This window comes from Apis dorsata, unplaced genomic scaffold, assembly GCF_000469605.1.
Source record: "Apis dorsata unplaced genomic scaffold, Apis dorsata 1.3 scaffold_59, whole genome shotgun sequence".
Taxonomy (NCBI): domain Eukaryota; kingdom Metazoa; phylum Arthropoda; class Insecta; order Hymenoptera; family Apidae; genus Apis; species Apis dorsata.
The window spans coordinates 1,191,643-1,209,776 of NW_006263359.1; the positions used below are offsets into that span (position 1 = coordinate 1,191,643).

The 18,134-nt window shown below is 26.5% G+C and overlaps 2 protein-coding genes and 3 long non-coding RNA genes across 10 annotated transcripts in view; 3 read left to right on the forward strand and 2 right to left on the reverse strand.

Annotated features, from left to right (window-relative positions):
- Positions 1 to 499: 499 nt before the first annotated feature.
- Positions 500 to 4,128, reverse strand: LOC116186834. The gene is made up of 2 exons (XR_004151895.1): positions 3,818 to 4,128; positions 500 to 2,001 (listed from the first exon to the last, which is right to left on the reverse strand). It is a non-coding gene; the product is annotated as an uncharacterized LOC116186834 (long non-coding RNA).
- On the forward strand, positions 1,869 to 9,663 carry LOC102676405 (LIM/homeobox protein LMX-1.2). Of its 2 annotated transcripts, XM_006609721.2 has the most exons (5): positions 1,869 to 2,025; positions 3,871 to 4,290; positions 6,873 to 7,178; positions 7,952 to 8,050; positions 8,306 to 9,663. In XM_006609721.2, the coding sequence occupies exons 1-5, from the start codon at positions 1,902 to 1,904 to the stop codon at positions 8,563 to 8,565; spliced, it is 1,209 nt and encodes a 402-aa protein (XP_006609784.1). In that variant the 5' UTR covers positions 1,869 to 1,901; the 3' UTR covers positions 8,566 to 9,663. The 2 variants fall into 2 exon arrangements, with proteins under 2 accessions (XP_006609784.1, XP_006609785.1); XM_006609722.2 differs by lacking the exon at positions 7,952 to 8,050.
- A 2,218-nt stretch (positions 9,664 to 11,881) lies between these two features.
- Positions 11,882 to 18,134, forward strand: part of LOC102676764 — an 18,543-nt gene continuing 12,290 nt past the window's right edge. For both annotated transcript variants that reach the window (XR_004151893.1, XR_004151892.1), the window contains exons 1-2: positions 11,882 to 12,452; positions 16,798 to 16,927. This is a non-coding gene — a long non-coding RNA (uncharacterized LOC102676764). The remainder of the gene's footprint in view (positions 12,453 to 16,797; positions 16,928 to 18,134) is intronic.
- Positions 14,554 to 18,134, reverse strand: part of LOC102676995 (proton-coupled amino acid transporter-like protein CG1139) — a 15,929-nt gene continuing 12,348 nt past the window's right edge. For all 4 annotated transcript variants that reach the window (XM_031515263.1, XM_031515262.1, XM_006609726.2 and 1 more), the window contains exons 7-10: positions 17,598 to 17,874; positions 16,006 to 16,184; positions 15,756 to 15,925; positions 14,554 to 15,254 (exon numbers count right to left, since the gene is read on the reverse strand). In XM_031515263.1, the coding sequence (XP_031371123.1) occupies positions 15,013 to 15,254; positions 15,756 to 15,925; positions 16,006 to 16,184; positions 17,598 to 17,874 (868 nt within the window). In that variant the 3' untranslated portion in view covers positions 14,554 to 15,012. The remainder of the gene's footprint in view (positions 15,255 to 15,755; positions 15,926 to 16,005; positions 16,185 to 17,597; positions 17,875 to 18,134) is intronic.
- Positions 15,283 to 15,887, forward strand: LOC116186835. Its single transcript, XR_004151896.1, has 2 exons — positions 15,283 to 15,418; positions 15,489 to 15,887. It is a non-coding gene; the product is annotated as an uncharacterized LOC116186835 (long non-coding RNA).

Below are 18,134 nucleotides of genomic sequence, written 5' to 3' on the forward strand. Positions count from 1 at the left end.
GAGCAAGTGAAAAGAGACATTTATATTTTTTATAAATATTATATTAGATACTTGAGTAACTTTTTGTTAGGTCGTTTTACTTTTTTGCAGTAGTAAAATGGATTCTATCTTTTTCTACTTATGTTATAATTTAATATAGTTAACAAATAATCGATTAGATGTTTAGAAAAATAATATAGAATAGGAATAACACAATTTTATATTCTAATCTGTCACATCCCTCGTTCCTTTCAATCTTAAATATTTAACTTGTGATTTAATTTGTGATCCATATGTACATATTTGTAATGATATTCTTATCAAAGATTACATTTGTAAAATTAAAATTTATGTATTTACTTATGTACATAAGTGATTAAAAAATTCTTAAACTTAATAAATTATAAATGTCTCTTAAATTTTATCATTTTGTAAACTTATCACAAATTTCTACCAATATAAATATTTTTATAATTTTTTTATAGCATATTTAATCAATATCGATTAAACTCCTTTTTTTCTATATTCTCAATAAGATTAACCATTCATTAATAAATTCTCAATAATTTCAAATTCAAAATAATCTCAAGTTCTTCACTCACCTATTTAATTCTGACTTGATCCAAAATAATTCATATTTAATTCTTTCATCATATGTATGCAAACATTAAGTCTATGAAATCACAAATCTCCATCACTCCATTACATAATCCATCATTTACTCTAAGCATTCATGACCAACAAATCCTCAACAATTCCAAATTCAAGGTAACAATCCCAAGTCCTTCACCAACATTATACGTCACTGTCGCGAGATATTGATCTCCGGAAACATCGCGCAACCAGTTGAGCACCGCGATTACCAACTCACCCTCTCCACAACCTTTCATCGAGGGGCGGTTCCAATTCAAACCAATCACATCGCAGCTTTTGTCTCCCTTAGCGAGCCTTCAACGTCCCGCCCTCGATTCTCACCCTCTAGTCGATCGTCGTTCGCGGCGCAGGTGGGTGGGGAATGATTTTCACTGTCGATGCGGTGGCTGGCATCAAAAAAGCCTGAGAGTTCGGGCCGCTGACACGTATCAACTGTCACGTATCGTCCAGTACTGTACCAGAACGTCAAGAACGAAAACCCTTCGTGGTACGGAATAATCAAAAAGAGACAAAGTTCGCGTCAGGATGGTATCAAACGGAGGATCGAAATTTCACTGGGCTTGGAAATCCGTCAGGATGACTCGAGTTGACCATGGGATCCTTTCTTGAGACCTGTCACCGCGTCGAAGGACAGGAGAGGGTTGAATGATCGGGAATGACTCGATCTCGAGGACGCTCGATTTTGTGAACTCGGATTTCTATTTGTGTCTTGAGCTTCGTATTCGACAGACGGTGAAATCGAAGATTTATGATTATACTTGTTGTTTCTTCGAAATTATTAATCTTGGATCTTGGTGACTGAAGAGAGACTTTTTGACTTGAACAGATGTGAAGTCGATAGATCTACAAAATAGATTACATTTGTATTATTGAAATTGTGAATTTAGATCTTGGTGACTAGAGAGACTTTTAGACTTGAACAGACTTGGAATATAGATATATGAAACAAGTTATACTTGTTGTATTATTGAAATTGTGAACTTGGATCTTGGTGATCAAAGAGATCCTTAAACTTGGATAGACGTGGAGATTGATATAGATATAGAGGTTTGGATAGATTGTTATTTCATTGATATTTGTGAATTTGGATTCTGATGACTTGGAACTTTTTGATGGTCCAAAAGGAATCACAGGGATTAAAGTTGATTCTTTAAAGATTATTGAAAAAAAAAAGGAGAATTAAAGGAGGAAAAAATTGTTGAGAAGTGCAAATAGTGAAAAAGTGGTGGGGAGATTGAGAAATTGAGAACTCGAGGGCATAAGGAACCATGTTGGAATTCTACCCTCCGCTACCAGGTAGCTTGAACCGGCAGGGTGAGTCGGGTCCGCCGACTATGGGATCTGCTGCACCTCCGATTCCATTTCGTCCTGCAAATGACAATAACAATGCAGGTAAAGTCAATAATTTTCATTTTTTCAAATTAATGATTTTTATATTTTTATCTTTATATTTTTTAAATATAGAAAAGTATATATTTATTTAATTTAGAAAAGAATTATATTTTTTTGATTCAAAATAGTAATAATATAACTATTTTTAATTTTATTATAAACTATTTTTTTACTGTTTTTCTATTTTCAATGTTTAATTTGCTAAAACTTTCTCTATTATCACTGTAATATAATTATTTAAAAAATATAATAACGATAAATATTACAATACTGTAGTGAACTATTAATTAAATCAATTCTGATCTTTAGTGAAAAATTTCGATATAAAAATTATGCCAACATCTCAAAATAATAAATATCATAAATTTATCATATTTATTAGAAATATCAATTGATTTAAAAAATCAAGAGATAAATTTATCTGTAAACAATTTTTATCTAATAAAATCATTAATAGATTATAATTATATAATAATAATAGTTAATAATTATTTTTTACTTACCAAGAATATAATATTTTATTTATTTTAGTATCTTATAATTGAAATATATTATAATTAAAATAACCACGTTAAAATAAACAGAAAATTATTATGTGTTTTATCCCCCAATCGCTATCGACAATTGATAAGCGACGGAACAAATTTCATGAGACTCGCAATATTTCTCTGCTCTAGAATGCTATCACATTTCTCAGTTTGACAGCCATATCATTCGGTATAACTTCTGCATATTTATTTCTTTTATGATGAAATATTCCCAGAAAAAAAATTCATATTCAATTTCTTGTAGAATTGATTATATAATATTAAATTAAGGAATAGAAATTCTTTTGAGGATTAATTTAATTAAATTTATATAAAAAGAGATGAAGTGATTTTCAACCAATATCTGCAATAAATAAATATCATAATAAATATCGATATTTCTAAATAAATATCATGATAAATATTGATATTTTCAATAAATAAATATCATATTAAATTTACTTAACTTAAGAGAGATATTGGAATAATTTTTATATTGGAGTTTTTTTTTAGAAAGTTTCAAAATAATTGATCTATCAATCGTTAATTAAATATTGTTATATTTCAAATTTATTATTTATATTTTCTGAATCACATTATAGAAATAATAAAAGTTAATTCATAAACTTACGTAAGAATTCGTTATTTTTACAAGTTCATAATTTTCATAAAATTCATTTTTTTTTAAAATTTTATTTGCTTATCTAAGATAAGCTTTTTGTGCTTCTAATCGAGATGCTAATAATTTATGTAAATAGAGCATTTACTATCAGTAATCATATAGTAATAAAATAAGCGATAACACATTGATAAGTATTATAAATAAAGTAAACTTTGTAACATATGGACATATGAATAATATCCAACTTACATGATGTTATAGAAAATTAATAAATAAATATAAATATTTTGTGGATATCGAATTTATCTAATTTTAGATTGTTGTTAGTTCTAATAAATTTTTAGCAAATATTTCAAATTTGCCATTAGTTCAAATTTTTAGTTTATTTCTATTACAAGCTTTCATTTCCTAAATATAAAAAAAAATAATTCAAAATAATACGAATTCAAGTTAAATAAAAACAAATTAAACTAACCTACGTAAATTCAAATCAAGTAAAAATCAATAAATAAACCAAAAAAAAAAAAAAAGAAATAAACCAATATCAAGTGAAATCAAATAAAAAGAAAAAACTAAATAAAAACAAATCAAATTAAATAAAAAAGAAAATAAAATAAAGAAAAATATCTAAAAAAAGACAAACCTTAATACATATTACTCAAAATATTATAAAAAAAGTTCAATTACTGATTTCAGAGCCGTCAGTATCAGTGAAGACGGAATCAGGCCTTTTGGAAACGATTTGCGCCGGTTGCGGTCGCACCATAGTCGACAAGTACGTGATGCAAGTAGCTGGAAGAAACTACCATGAGGAATGTCTGTCATGCGCCGCGTGTGCGACACCTTTAATTCATTCTTGTTTCATTCGCGAATTAAAACTCTATTGTCGGACCGATTACGAGCGGATCTTTGGAGTCAAGTGTGCACGATGCATGGAGAAGATCAGCTGCTCGGATTTCGTGTTAAGGACACCGGGTTCGGTATTTCACGTGGAGTGTTTTGCGTGTTGCATGTGCGGCCAACCATTGCCTCCTGGCGCCCATTATTTCCTACGTCAGGGACAACCGATCTGCCGAAGAGATTATGAGCACGAGTTGTACCTGAACAGTCCTCAAGGTTGGTGAATATTATGTCTTTTATGTCTAATATTTTATGATGTTTTGTTGAATTTCTTTTCTTTTTATTGTGATGCTTGTATTTTCTAGCTTCTTTATTTAATAATGTTTGTATTTTATTTTGTAGTTGTTAACATATAACAATGGCGACATCTATTAGAAACTATTGAGAAGATGTCATTAGGCGACGTCTATCGGAATCAAAAATAATAATTTAAAATTATCTTTTGTTTTTTTTGCATTTCGTATATTTTTTTAAGAATAATATTCCTATAGAATCCTATAGAATATAATCCTATAGAATTTCAATATCAGCATTAATTTTTCTGTTCAAAAATAAAATCTTATTATTTATTGTATTTTATTTATATAGCCAATAAATTCTTCATTTATCTATAATATTATATCTCTTATCTTCAATATTTGTTAAATTTTCTTTCTGTGTATTTTGATATTTTTATTTAATTTTTTTATTTAATAATGTCTGTATTTTATAGTTATTTTGTAGCTAGTCATAATCGATATATATGATATCTTGATTATGATGTTTTTATTATGATTTTTATCTTTTTTACTTTTTATTAACTAGAATTAATTTTAATTTTATATTCAGTATGATTTTTGTGATATGTTATTAAAAATTAAGATTGGTATAAGTGACATTTGTTGAATCGAGGTTGGTACAGGTATTAGAAATTTTTTATTTCTTTAATATAACTTTTGTAATATATTATAAATTAAGATTAATATACGTGATATTTTTTATTTCTTGTTGTTTTAGTTAGTTATTTTTTTTAATTCTTGTAAATTCTAGTTATAGTAAATATCATTTTTTATTTCTTCAATATTTAATTTATTTAATTTTAATAGATTGAAATTCACATAGATGGCGCTTTTTGTTCCTTTAGGATTAAAATTAGTAGAACATTTTTCATTTCATCAATATTCGTTTTATTTTTTTTATTGTTTTATACTTACATCAAAATTAAATGTTCTTTAAATTAATAATATAAAAGCTATTTTGCATAAAGATATATTAATTATTATCTTTTATAGTATTAGCAAAATCATAGTAAGATAAAAATATAGCATGATTGTTCAAAAAAGGTTAGTTTTCTTTTTTCTTTTTTTTCTTTGCTTTTCTTATTTCTATTCATTTAAATTTTTTATTATCTAACTTTAATAAAATTATACAATTTTTAATTTATGTTATAACTACATTAATAATTTTCTAATAATTGATTACCAAAAATAAATTAATATATCAAGTAATTGAATTTTTTAATTTGCTTAGGGATTATTTTATTCTAAGTCCTGCATGTTATTTTCTATATATCCTCTTATTTTCTCATTTTCTTTAGTTAATAAAAGATATTCCTGTTCATTATTTTATTAAAATATTACAAAATAAAATAAACTTTTAAACTGTTTTAATATTACACATAGTACGTGAATTTATAGATATAATGCAATATAATATTCTCATAAAATCGAAATATTCGATAGCAAACTGCTCAACTATCACGATTTCTATTTATTATCGATTTCGATAAAATCGAGATTGGCGGTTCTATATAGGAAAAAAAAATATGTATATAGACTGACATTGTTTCAATCAAACGAAAAATTGTCAAACCTATGATTGAAAATGATGGTTTTACAAAGTTTCGTTCGTAAAATTTTTCGTGACCAAGCGCGTATTTACATTCGATTGATAGAATTATCTTTTAGAAATAAATATTTAAACAAAAATGAAAAACTAAAGAAAAATCGAAACAAATAAAAAATTGGAAATAAAAAAAAATTGAGAATGATGAAATAATCGACGAAACGTGCGAGACGTATTGTACATACCTTGTTGCATTGTTCGCAGGTTGTACTACTACAATCTAAAGACATCCAAAGTAAAAACCTGCAGGAATTTCGAATCAAGGCTGTGTCTCTTTTCAAGGTAAATACTACTTAAACCAAGCATAATTAGAAATGATTCTTCCATAAATTACGAACGAAAAAATAATTGATGAAAAAAAAGAACGCCAATCTAAATATATGAGATGAAAATATTAGTATTCGTGTTTTCTCTGATTGAATATTTTTTATAATTTTTTCTTAAGTAAATGAAACTTAATTTGTTCTTAAATGTTGCATTTAATTGTTGTTAAAGGAAATTTGTGATGAAATCGATAGAAGAGCAGTTTGTTAGTCACGATTTTTTGGAATTATTGAATTTTTTTGAATCATCTTTTATCTATTATTATTAATATTACTTTTAAATACTTTTTTACAGCTTTCATTTATAATTCAAATTATATTCTAGTTATTGCTTTCTTTGATTTCTTTGTGTCTATATTTATTATTTCAATATTACATTAATATTATTTCAAATATTTTAATTTGAATTTTCTCAGATTTTTTTTACAAATTTTATTTTTCGTTTTAAATTATTTACTTATTTTAACAATAAATATTCTTTTTTCATTTTCTATATACTCTTTATTCTATTCCTTATTTATTTACAAAAACATTGTAAATTATATTAGTATAAAATTCAAGAAAATGAAATTAACATTAAATTATTTGCAGATGATGATTTATTGGATGATAATAGACCCCGTGATGGTCGTCGGGGGCCCAAACGACCACGAACGATTCTCACATCGGCGCAGAGACGTCAATTTAAAGCATCGTTTGAGGTATCGCCGAAACCTTGTCGAAAAGTTCGTGAAGCTTTGGCAAAAGATACAGGTCTTAGTGTACGTGTAGTGCAAGTATGGTTCCAAAATCAGCGGGCGAAAATGAAAAAGTTACAAAGAAAAGCGAAGACCGAGCCTGGATCGGATAAAGAGCCAAAGGAGGAACGCCGGACAGAAAGTCCTCATAGTGATCACAGTAAGAATTTTCATATTAATTATTATTTATTAACATTCGAATCATTGTTGCATATAAACATTGTTGTGAAATTGGATAGAAATTTATTTGCAGTGATTTGAATGAGAAAGGCAAATCAATTGAAATTTTGGAAGAATATCATGAACAATATATTGATGAATAAATGATAAAGTTAGATTTATTAATGAAAGGAGAGTTTAAAATGTAAGATTTTAAAGGATTGGTAATTTTATTTTCATCTTAATCATCACTGTTATATTTAAAGAATATAAAAAAATGTTTAATTATTAATTACTTAATTAATTAAAAAAAATGAAATATTTTTGTGTATCAAGATATTTTTATCTTTTTAAATAATACTATTCTTTTATTTTAGTTTAATTTATTTTAGTTTAATTTATTTTAGTTTAATTTATTATTATGTTTTACTCTATTTCTATTGTTTTTACTCTATTTATTCATATTTCATTAATAAAGAAGATTTTTAAATAGTTTTAATTATAAATATAAATTTATAAATATAAAAATAAATTTTTTAAATAAAATTATTAAAATTTTGTATATTATATTGCTTATTAAATTTTCTTTTCAAATTTGTTTACTTGTCTCTTTTAATTTTTGTTACTTAAATATTCCAAATTTCTAATACGATTTTTCTTTTTTAAATTATTTTAGATTTAAATATTTAATTAATCGAATTTTGCGAAGACTGGTTAATGGGGCCCCGATAAATGTTTATTGGTACAATGCCAATCATTTGATCTCGTTCGCAGGTCATTACTTGAACGCCATGAACATGCGCGATGGGGAATCTTCTAGTTTCCCCTCAGCCACTCAACCGCTCAACCCCAATAACCCGTACTCGCCTGACGGTAAGTCTCTTCTACTTATAGAAAATCATTAAATCATTAATGTTGCAAAGATAATTTTCCAAATTCTAATGTTTGTCTATTTCATTAATTTCATCTATTTAAAATTCTTCTAAATTTTTTAAAATTACATGCATATATTTTCAGATTTAATTAAAATATTTAAAGAATTCTTGAAAATTTTCAAAGAATCATGTCAAATATTTCAATCTATATTTTTTTAATTCTATGTCATCTAATCTCAATCCTTAATTTCAGATGCATATCCAGGCCATTCAGGTGAGAGTTTTTGTAGCAGCGATCTGTCGTTGGATGGCACAGAAGCTGGCTTCGATATAGGTGAGAACGAAAGTGGTGGTGGCCAAGAGGGTGGTCATCAGAGTAGCAGCCACTCCCACCATGGACCGACGTCTCACGAGGCGCCCTCCTTGTCTCAGAGTTTGCACGCTGCGATTCATAATCCAATCGACAAACTGTTTATGATGCAGAGTAGTTATTTTAGTGGTGACCATGCATAATCTTTAAGAGAGAAGAGGAAAACATGAGAAAATGCGAAATAAGAGAAAAAGAAAGGAAAAGAAAAGAAGAAAATAATGTTCTCCTCTTTTTCTCGTGACTGGTTCACTCTAACCCCATCGGCGTAGCTGGTCCCTGCGCATAATCGATGTGTCGTTAATTGCAACACTTCCTGTCTTTTGGTTCGTGATTCAAAATGCATGAAAAAGACTGTACAGCATTCTTTTTTGATTTATTTTTCTTAGATCTTAAAATAGATAGATATATTTAGTCATTTATTATAAGCTTTTAAAAAAAAATTAAATCAACACAAATGTAATATGTAATTAATAGTTATTTTTTTATCTAGTCAAGTTAATACTTAGTTTAGTTTAAAAAAAAGTTTAATTATTAGAATATTTTATTATTTAAATTTTTTTTCCTTCTTATTTTTTCTTTGATTTATTTCTATTTATTTTATTTATCTAGTCAGATAAATTTTGATTTATCAGGATATTTTAATTTTTATTTTTTCTTGATTCTGTGATATGCATTTATTTACTTGTTATTTTGTTATTTTGATATATTATCAAATTTTTAATTTTTATTTCTTAATTTTTATATCTTTTTTTCTTCTAATTTTATGATTCCATTAATAAATTTTTGAATTTTTAAGATCCAAAATTTTGTCCTTTTCAAAATGAAATTTAAAATTTAAAATTTTCATTTATTTTGAGAATTCTTAAATTTCTATCATCAACTTATTTCATTATCATATCAATTTTATTTTACTTATTATACATAATTTATTCATCGGTGAGAAAAAATGCTGTACAATAGATTTTCATCAGTATCGCTACAGAATTATCATTTTCAATGCTATGTCATTTAATTAAAATGATTCTCGTGATACTAAAACGAGAGGCAAAAACATGCGAGCCTAAGATGTATCATTGTTTAGATTTAATATTAAACGATGGTGATGTACTCGGTTTCTACATATAAAATGCATCTATTTAAACGTCGATTTTATTTTTGCCAGATTATTGTTAACAAACATGATTCTGAATCGAGATTCTTCTGTATCGGTATATTTTGCAATGTATCAAATTAATTTTGTTGATCTTCTCTGAATAATAATAATAAAATAATAGTATGAAAATAAAAAAGATAAATTAAATTATCTCGTGAATTAAATAAAAAATATATAAATTATTCACAAATTGGATATTTCAAGAAATTAGTATATTTAAAATTATTTAACATTTTTGAAGATAAAATTTAATAAAAGAAAAATTTAAAGACAATGCACTTTCAATAAAAGAAATAAAATAAAAGAAATTAAGATCAATGATTCAATAATTATCATTATCATATTCAATGATATATAATAGGAATCAATGATTATTAAGAAAAATTTCAATACATAAATTGACCAATTTATGGAATAAAGTTTTCACAATTTTTTTATTTTTAAAAATTTTTTTTTAAAATTTCATGTCAGTACAGTGAAAGAGCTATTGCTTTTAATTTTTTTAAAGTATCATAAAAGTATTATATATTTTCTTAATTCTTTAAGAAAAAAAAAGAAAAAACATTTATGGGAAAATCGATTCAGAAAAGATTTTTAAATCATAGCATTGCAATCTAAATTACAAAAAAATAATAGCCAAGCTATTAGGTTTGACAAGAAGCATTTATTAGAAACCATACGAGTTAGTGAAAATTACAATACATTGTATAAAAAAGAAACATTTTAACAATCATTGCTTTATACCCTATTATCATTTTTTATTTTATTTTTAAACATACCAAAAATATTTAAAAAAATCAATTTTTCTCGATTAAATATTAGATTATAAGTTTATTCGTTTGTTAATGAATAAATCGATAGAATCGTTAATTATAACCGTTAGATATAATTAAAGCGATAAAAAGAAGAAAAAAAATGAAGAAAAGTATAAATGTAGCATTTTACAATATTTTATATAACGAGTTGTGTCGCTAAACACCGATGTCGATAATATTAATAATTCTCTCGATCGAATTTAAAAAAAAATTGTTTAAAGAAATATGACAATTATTAGTCATATGTAAAAAATGTTTGAGAGAAATGAATATCGAATCGAATCGCTGTTTGAATAATAAATGTTTAATTAACCTTTATACAGGCCGGACATTCAATTTCTTAAGATTTTATTTCATATATTTATTATCTAAAAGCAACAATTTTCTTTTTTTTTTTAGTTTAGTTTTTTATTTGAAAATTTTAGGTTATGTAGAATTTTTATTTTTAAGAGAAAAATATTATTTATTTTTGTAATTACTTTTTTATTCTATATAAAAGATATATTTTTTAATCAAAGCAAAAAATATTTTATTACATATAACAATTTTTTAGCAAATTATAAATTTAAAGGAACACTTATTTGTATATTTAAACAATCACAGGAGAAACATTCGAAATAAATCGGACAAGTCGGGTAAGAATAAAGATTTATTATTTATTATTATTATATTAGAAATATGATCAAAAATAAAATAAAAAATTCAAATTTAAAACATACAAGCAAAATACAGATCTTTTAAGAAAAATCTGTAAAAATATACAAAACTTGACAATCGTTTTCGGTTTAAAAATCGATCAACAAATAAAAATAAACGCTTCGTAATCGCGAATCTAATTGCACCAATGTTTCCATTAATCGTGAAATCTATAAGTACGATTCTTGATTTATTTTTTATTTGAAAATTTCCAATAATATCTTAAATTAATAACATCACATCTAATATAACGAGCAATTTTTCTCAATTATATGTATGATTCTCATTCCAACATACAATTATTATAATATCACTATATTTTTTAATATTCAACTGATATTTGTTTAATAATATTATAATAATATTACAATATTTATCCGTATAAAATATTTCATAAAGCAATGAAGGTTAAAATATCATTAAACCAAAGAAAAAATGAGATTTTTTACTGGTAATATTTTTTAAATATTTTTTAATAGTAAAATTTTTTACGTAATATATGTATATGATCTTTAATTGCAAAATTAAAAAAAATTTTAATCACTAGCTTCTATAACAAAAAATTTAGGCTTTCACGATTTATGATTATTATTATTGACATAATTTGAAGTTTCTAATATAAATCATGTCCAATACCAATATTATTAATATATTCAAAAATTTTGCTAATATTAATAACTTTTGCCAATATAATTAATTTCTTTTTTCTTTATTTTTTTTATTCTTAAGACAATTAACAAATTAAAAAATTATTATTGAAACAATATAATTTTATAAGATATAACTTCTTATATTTTTATCATATGAAGAATTTTTTTTATTATATAATTTTTTAAAAAGCTATAATGTTAACAAAATTATAATTCTTATTGGATGTAGTTTATAAAAACTTCAAATTATAGCAACAAAATCTTTAATTATAACCTTTTATCAATTTCACCAATTAATGATATTATCCAGAAAAGTCAAACAAAAAATCGATAGGAAAAAAGCACTAAGCGAAGTTTTAAATTTTGGTAATTAGAAATAAATTAAATAAAAATCATTGAAAATATCGAAATTTGAATTAATTAAAAAATGATTGTGCAATCGTCGTAACCCCATTAAAGCGCGAATAAACACGAAGATATTCGGATAACTTCGTATTGCGTCGGAACTTTTCGTTCGATTTCGCGCGAACGAAGTACGAGCGCGGGAATCGTGTGCCACGAATCTTTCGACGTGAGGTTGTGACCGATCTTTGATTTACATATTTTGTTTGTGTAAGTTTGTACGTGTATATATTGCATCGTGATTCGTATGATGATCCGAGTGAGTTCCCGGCAGTGATGATGATACAGAAATAGCGGTGCATCTCGTTTTTACGGTACGTTATTTCATGTTGAACTTTGAACTTTGGTTCAGCTTGCTTGATTCGTAGCCGCGAACGAATACAAAATAAGGCATTGATAATGAGCCTTTGATTGTTATTGCTGGCGTCAGTTGTCTCAGCTTAGACTTTCATTCTTTTATTATCATTATTATTATTTCTCTTATTGTGTCGTTGCTTTTTTCTGTCCTGGCGTACGAATGATTCAGGCGTTGAGAGGTTATAATGATTCGCAAGAATTCATAATGATTTCTTTATGTACCGTTTAACAATTGTGTAAGATTCATTTGATTATGAATAGTTTCGTTTTTTAATTGCTTGAGGGATAATTGCTTATTATGACAAAAAGTTATTTAAGGTGATTATAATTTGCAATTTCTTTGGCTCGGATTCAAGGTATGCAGGATACAATTGAAATAGGTGGCCAAACTTTTGATTCTTTTTTAGGGATTTTTCTAAGGATTTTACATTGAAATTTGACAAGAAAGACTAGAATATATACAATTACAAATGCTATGTTTTTGGTACAGTAGTACCTATAGCTAAACATATCTTATAACTGTCTTAAATTAATCATTCTTGTGCAAAATTTCAATGTAAAATAAGTTTACCTACCTATTTTATTTGTTTATAGCTTATGCATATATAATAGGTGATTATAAAACTGTTTTCTATCCTATATTATCTTATATTCATTAACATTAATATTTTTTAAATCGAATAGTCGATATCTATTATCAGATTTGTAATATTATAATCGTGACTATAAATCTGTTCTTTTAACAATAATAATTTCTTTTTAATAATTGATTTCTTTAATCCTGACATAATTTCTGATAAGCCATTTATCTTACAATCATAGTTATATAGATATTTTTTTCTAACAAGCGTTTCTTTAAGTTAGATTTTATAGTAGATAACTATATAAATTTTCTAATATTATAACTGTGATTTTAAGCTTTAAAAATGATATTTTTCTTTAAAAATATAATTCATATGTAATTTTCGATAATACAGTCTTCCTTCTATTCTATAGTCACGATTATATCTTAATTCGAAATTATATTTTCTTTTACTTTAATATATAATATGATAGTCACTGACTATACATATTTTTTTTTACTTTTATAATTACGCGTTCTCATTTTTCTTTTTTTCTTATTTTAATATCGTTTTCAATTGTCACAAAATATAAAAAAAAAAACAAATTTCCTTGTCAACATCTGAATCACACTGGATGTAGGAACATCCGGTAAGATGAGCATAAGTACTCGTATCACCGAGAACGAAAGAAAGACTCTCGAACGACTTCGTAAATATTCTTTTTTCATTTTCGAAAAATAATTAACGTCCATATATATATATATCTGTAAACTCTTTCAACAATAATCAACAAATTCGATAGAAATGCAACATTCGTTTTATAAAATCTTCGATCACAGGTTTCGTTTTGTCACGATGTTTTTTTCACTTCTTTTTTATTCTTTTTTTTTTATTTATTTTTTTTCTTTTTTTTAATTTCTTTTTTTCTTCGAAGAGCGCTCTATGTCCAGTGCTGGACGTTATTTAGAAATTAAAAAATGAAACATCATTATATTGAAAATTTCATCGATACAAAACAAATATTTTATCGTAAAAAAATTTTTGATATTCACAAATAAAATTTTATTAATTCGTGATAGTTCCTCCCTTTCGATTTACTTTGTAAAATTGCTCGTCTTAATTTTAATTTTCTACAATATATATATTAATCTTACGAGTTGTCTACTTAGCCTTCTATTATTTATTTAAGATACTTTCGAATAAATTGAGCAACTCGAAGAACGTTTAATTCGTTCTTTTCAAAGTGCTCTTAGGCAGTGCGACTAAGGTGAACTAGGCATTTAATCATTTACATAGGCACCGTGTTCGAGGACATTCCTCTTTGCGAAAAAATGCGAAATATCATTTAATGGACAATATTCGATCTAATATTTCTAATTCGAAAGGGAAGAATCATTAATTTTATTACAAATACGATTAAAATTAAATTTGAATAGAAAAATCTTAAAGAAAAGTAAACATTAAGACTTACATTTCGGTTCTTATATTCGTTTCATTTTTTTTTATAAAACGCTATTATTTTAACAGTCTAATTAGTCACTATCAAGGAACAAACAGCAACGATTAAATTAATAAATTTATCCAACACTCTGCAAAATCAAACTCCAAGCAATTAAAATTCTCCATTAATCGTGTTTCTTTTATCCAACACTGCACGACTCTCCATCTTAATAAAACATCTAAACTCGGCCTACGTGCACTAAGAGAAGCATTTCCAGAATGCACTCTCGCGATTTTCCACTAAAAGAAAGACTTCCAGCCGCTTTGGAGGTACCTGACTACCTAAAAAGGCGCCGCTCATTAAGCTATAAAACTGTGACGAAGCCTCGTCCTCGATACTCGAACAAGCGTGTCCAAACTGGTTTTTTTTTTTCATTTAACCCTTCTGCTCTCCTCTCATCCCCATCTGTCTGCCTTCCTTCGATCGTTCTTGAATTGACATCGATCGAAAGCCTCACTTGAAGTTTATTATGTCGACCATGCTCACGTATGTGCCGACCACAAGACCTAGGAGACCGAATACGATTAACAAAAGATTTTTTACAAGCATGATCATGCAGGGACCCAAGTCACGGTCTGGCCAGAGGACGCAGATCTCGATGATCGCTGGAAACGCGATGCCAAGAGCGGAGAGGCAGAGGGCGCCGAATAGAGAGATGAAGAGACCCAGTCTGGGAACGGTGATGGCCAATGTAACTATAAGAAGATGATTTTGAATATTATAAGATAGAAGGAATTGTTTTTAGAAAGATAGAGAGATACAGAAAAAGAAGAAATAGAAGGGATGAAGAAATCTTGTTTGGAAATGATGATGGCCAATGTGATTGTGAAGAGGAAGATTTTATATTGTATAAAGTGAGGTAAAGAAAAGCTAATTTAATAAGATAATTACAAGAGAAGAAAGAGATATAGAATTGTATTTGTTTTTAGGAATAGGATAAAGTTAAGAGAATTAAATATCAAGAGAGAATAGAGAATGATGAATAAGAGGATGAAAAAGACTTGGTACAAGGATAATGATGATCAATTTGATTGCAAGAAGATTGATATTGTAATAAATGAAAAGATATATAGGATTGTAAAAGAAGAAATAAAGAGTGCATAATATAGAGATGAAGAAATTGCATCATATTTCTATGTTATTAACTTTAAGTGTAACATTAATCACACAAAAAGCACATTAATCAAGAAACTTACACGTGCTCAAAGTGATGATAGTTCGACAAACATACTCCCAGAAGATTTTCCTCTTCTGTATCTTTTGATCCAGATAAGTATTCCAAATAATATCGACTGGAACATATCCTTGAAGAGCATGCGTAATAAAAATAGCGATTGCGAACATTATTTTGATACTTTGTGCCATACTGTAATGTAAAAATCATAGTCTCAGATTCACGATAACAATATTTTTTTAACAAAAATAAATATATAACAAATCACTTACATTTCTTTGGAGGGTAAATTAAAAGTAACGCTACCCTCAACATCGGATCCATATTTTATGTAACCAAAGAATCCCATGACAATGTAAAGAGTCACTATAACTGTCATTCCTATGTTCAATACGCCACAGTATCCTCCAAAATATTGTGGCGTTTTCATATTGTTCTCCAATGCGATAATCTGCAATGGAAGAATAGGTTTTACATCGATATTTATTTAAATTTTCATAGAATAGAATAAAAAAATAAATGATAAATTAAAGATTTGAAAATTGAGTGAATATTATATTATTGTATTAATTAATTAAATATTATTGTATTAATTAATTAATACCGATTTTATAGTTTATTTTTTTTTTAAATAGTTATAGAAATCAAGATTGATGTTAATATACCTATAAGATTCTTTATTAAAGTAATAAATATTGGCTTTCTTATCTATCATAGATAGCAATTGTACGTATCTTAAATCTGAATTATTCGTCAATTGACTCTATTTCATTCCTTGTTATTCTGCAAAATTAAAACGATCAATTTCATTTTAATACTTAAATATCCAGGTTATCTAGAAGAAATTTTCTAAATTTCATTAGCTTATACATTTATTACTTGTACAATAATTATCAAATATTTGATAGGATATATTTTTTCTATCTAAATATATAACAAAAGAAATTCTTAAAAAAATCGATATTAAACAAGAAAAAAAAATATTTTCTAAAGTTTTTTTTTACAATTTTCAATTAAATTCCAAATTTCATAATCATATCTTTAATTAAAAACAATGTGTACAGGATGTTGGGGATTAAGAAAAGTTTGAGGATCACTGGAATCTTGGACGCAGGCTGAGAACTTCTGGGAAATAATAGCAGGGATTGCATTGACGCATTCACGATCTGATCACCGCAATCTCAAAGTTGTTCCGTAAGTGGCCATTTATTTGTTTATTAACGAAGCGGCGGCGTCGTCGATCTATTCTAAGCTCAGGCAAACTCGTTTCTGCCTAACAGTCACGGGGAATGATCGACGAGGCCAAATGATAGATCGATCGAGGGTAAAATTGAAAAACTAATGCGAGATATTGTTCTAAATTGCGCGTACGTGTGTCGAAGTTGGAAATATTCCGTCGATGTTTCTTTCGGTCACGTGTACGTTTCTATGGACGAGAACAAATCATATTTGTTTCGTTTATAATGTTTCTTTCTTCTTCTTCTTCTTCTTCTTCTTCTTCTTTTTTTACGATACGAGAAATAATTTTATTATTTAATTTTTTTAATTATGCTTGAAATTTGAGGGTTGTTTTATATAATTTAGATTATTCAATGGAATACTTAAAAATTATTTTGAATAAATAAATGGAATTGAAAAGATTTCATTCATAATAAATACCAGTTTTTAATAATTGCAAGTGTACAAGATGAAACTAGTAATCATATTATTGATATAGATTGAAATTGTCATTTTCTGGTCATTTCGATAGACTTCTACTAATTTCTATGAATCATAGTTGCCTCTTCAAATAGAAAAGTAATTTATTATAGCTTAAACGATAAAAACAAAGCAAAGAGATGAGAAGAAGGAACATTAAACTTACCACGCCAACGGCCTCCAACGCGAATAACGTTGTACCGAAATAGAGAGAGAAATTTCTCAGTGTGCCGAACATCTCTCTTTCCTTAAGGGAGGGTAGATCCTTAAACATGTAAACTAGAATCATCGTCAATCCGACAAATGTGATTACATTCGCGAGGGTGGAGAATGGCGCGAGTAACTTGAGGTTCCTAATGTAATTGATCAGAATCAATGGTACCAATAAGATCAGCATGTGGATCTCAACGTCCAGTGGTTCCCAATACTGGTCTGCTACCTGTATTTAACACAACAGAAAAACAAAAAAAAAAAAAAATACCCACGATCAATAAATTTAGAACAATTATTCTAAAGATGTTATTTTTCTCACTTTTTTTTTTCTTAAATTATTTATTAATTTTATTTATTAATATACGATGATATTATTACGAATTTAATAATATTTATTTATAATATTTTTTAACGAGGATTACTATGGACATTTTTTTTTTTTTTTTTATTTTCATACTTCCTTTTTTAATTCGGTACATGTTCGTTCGTT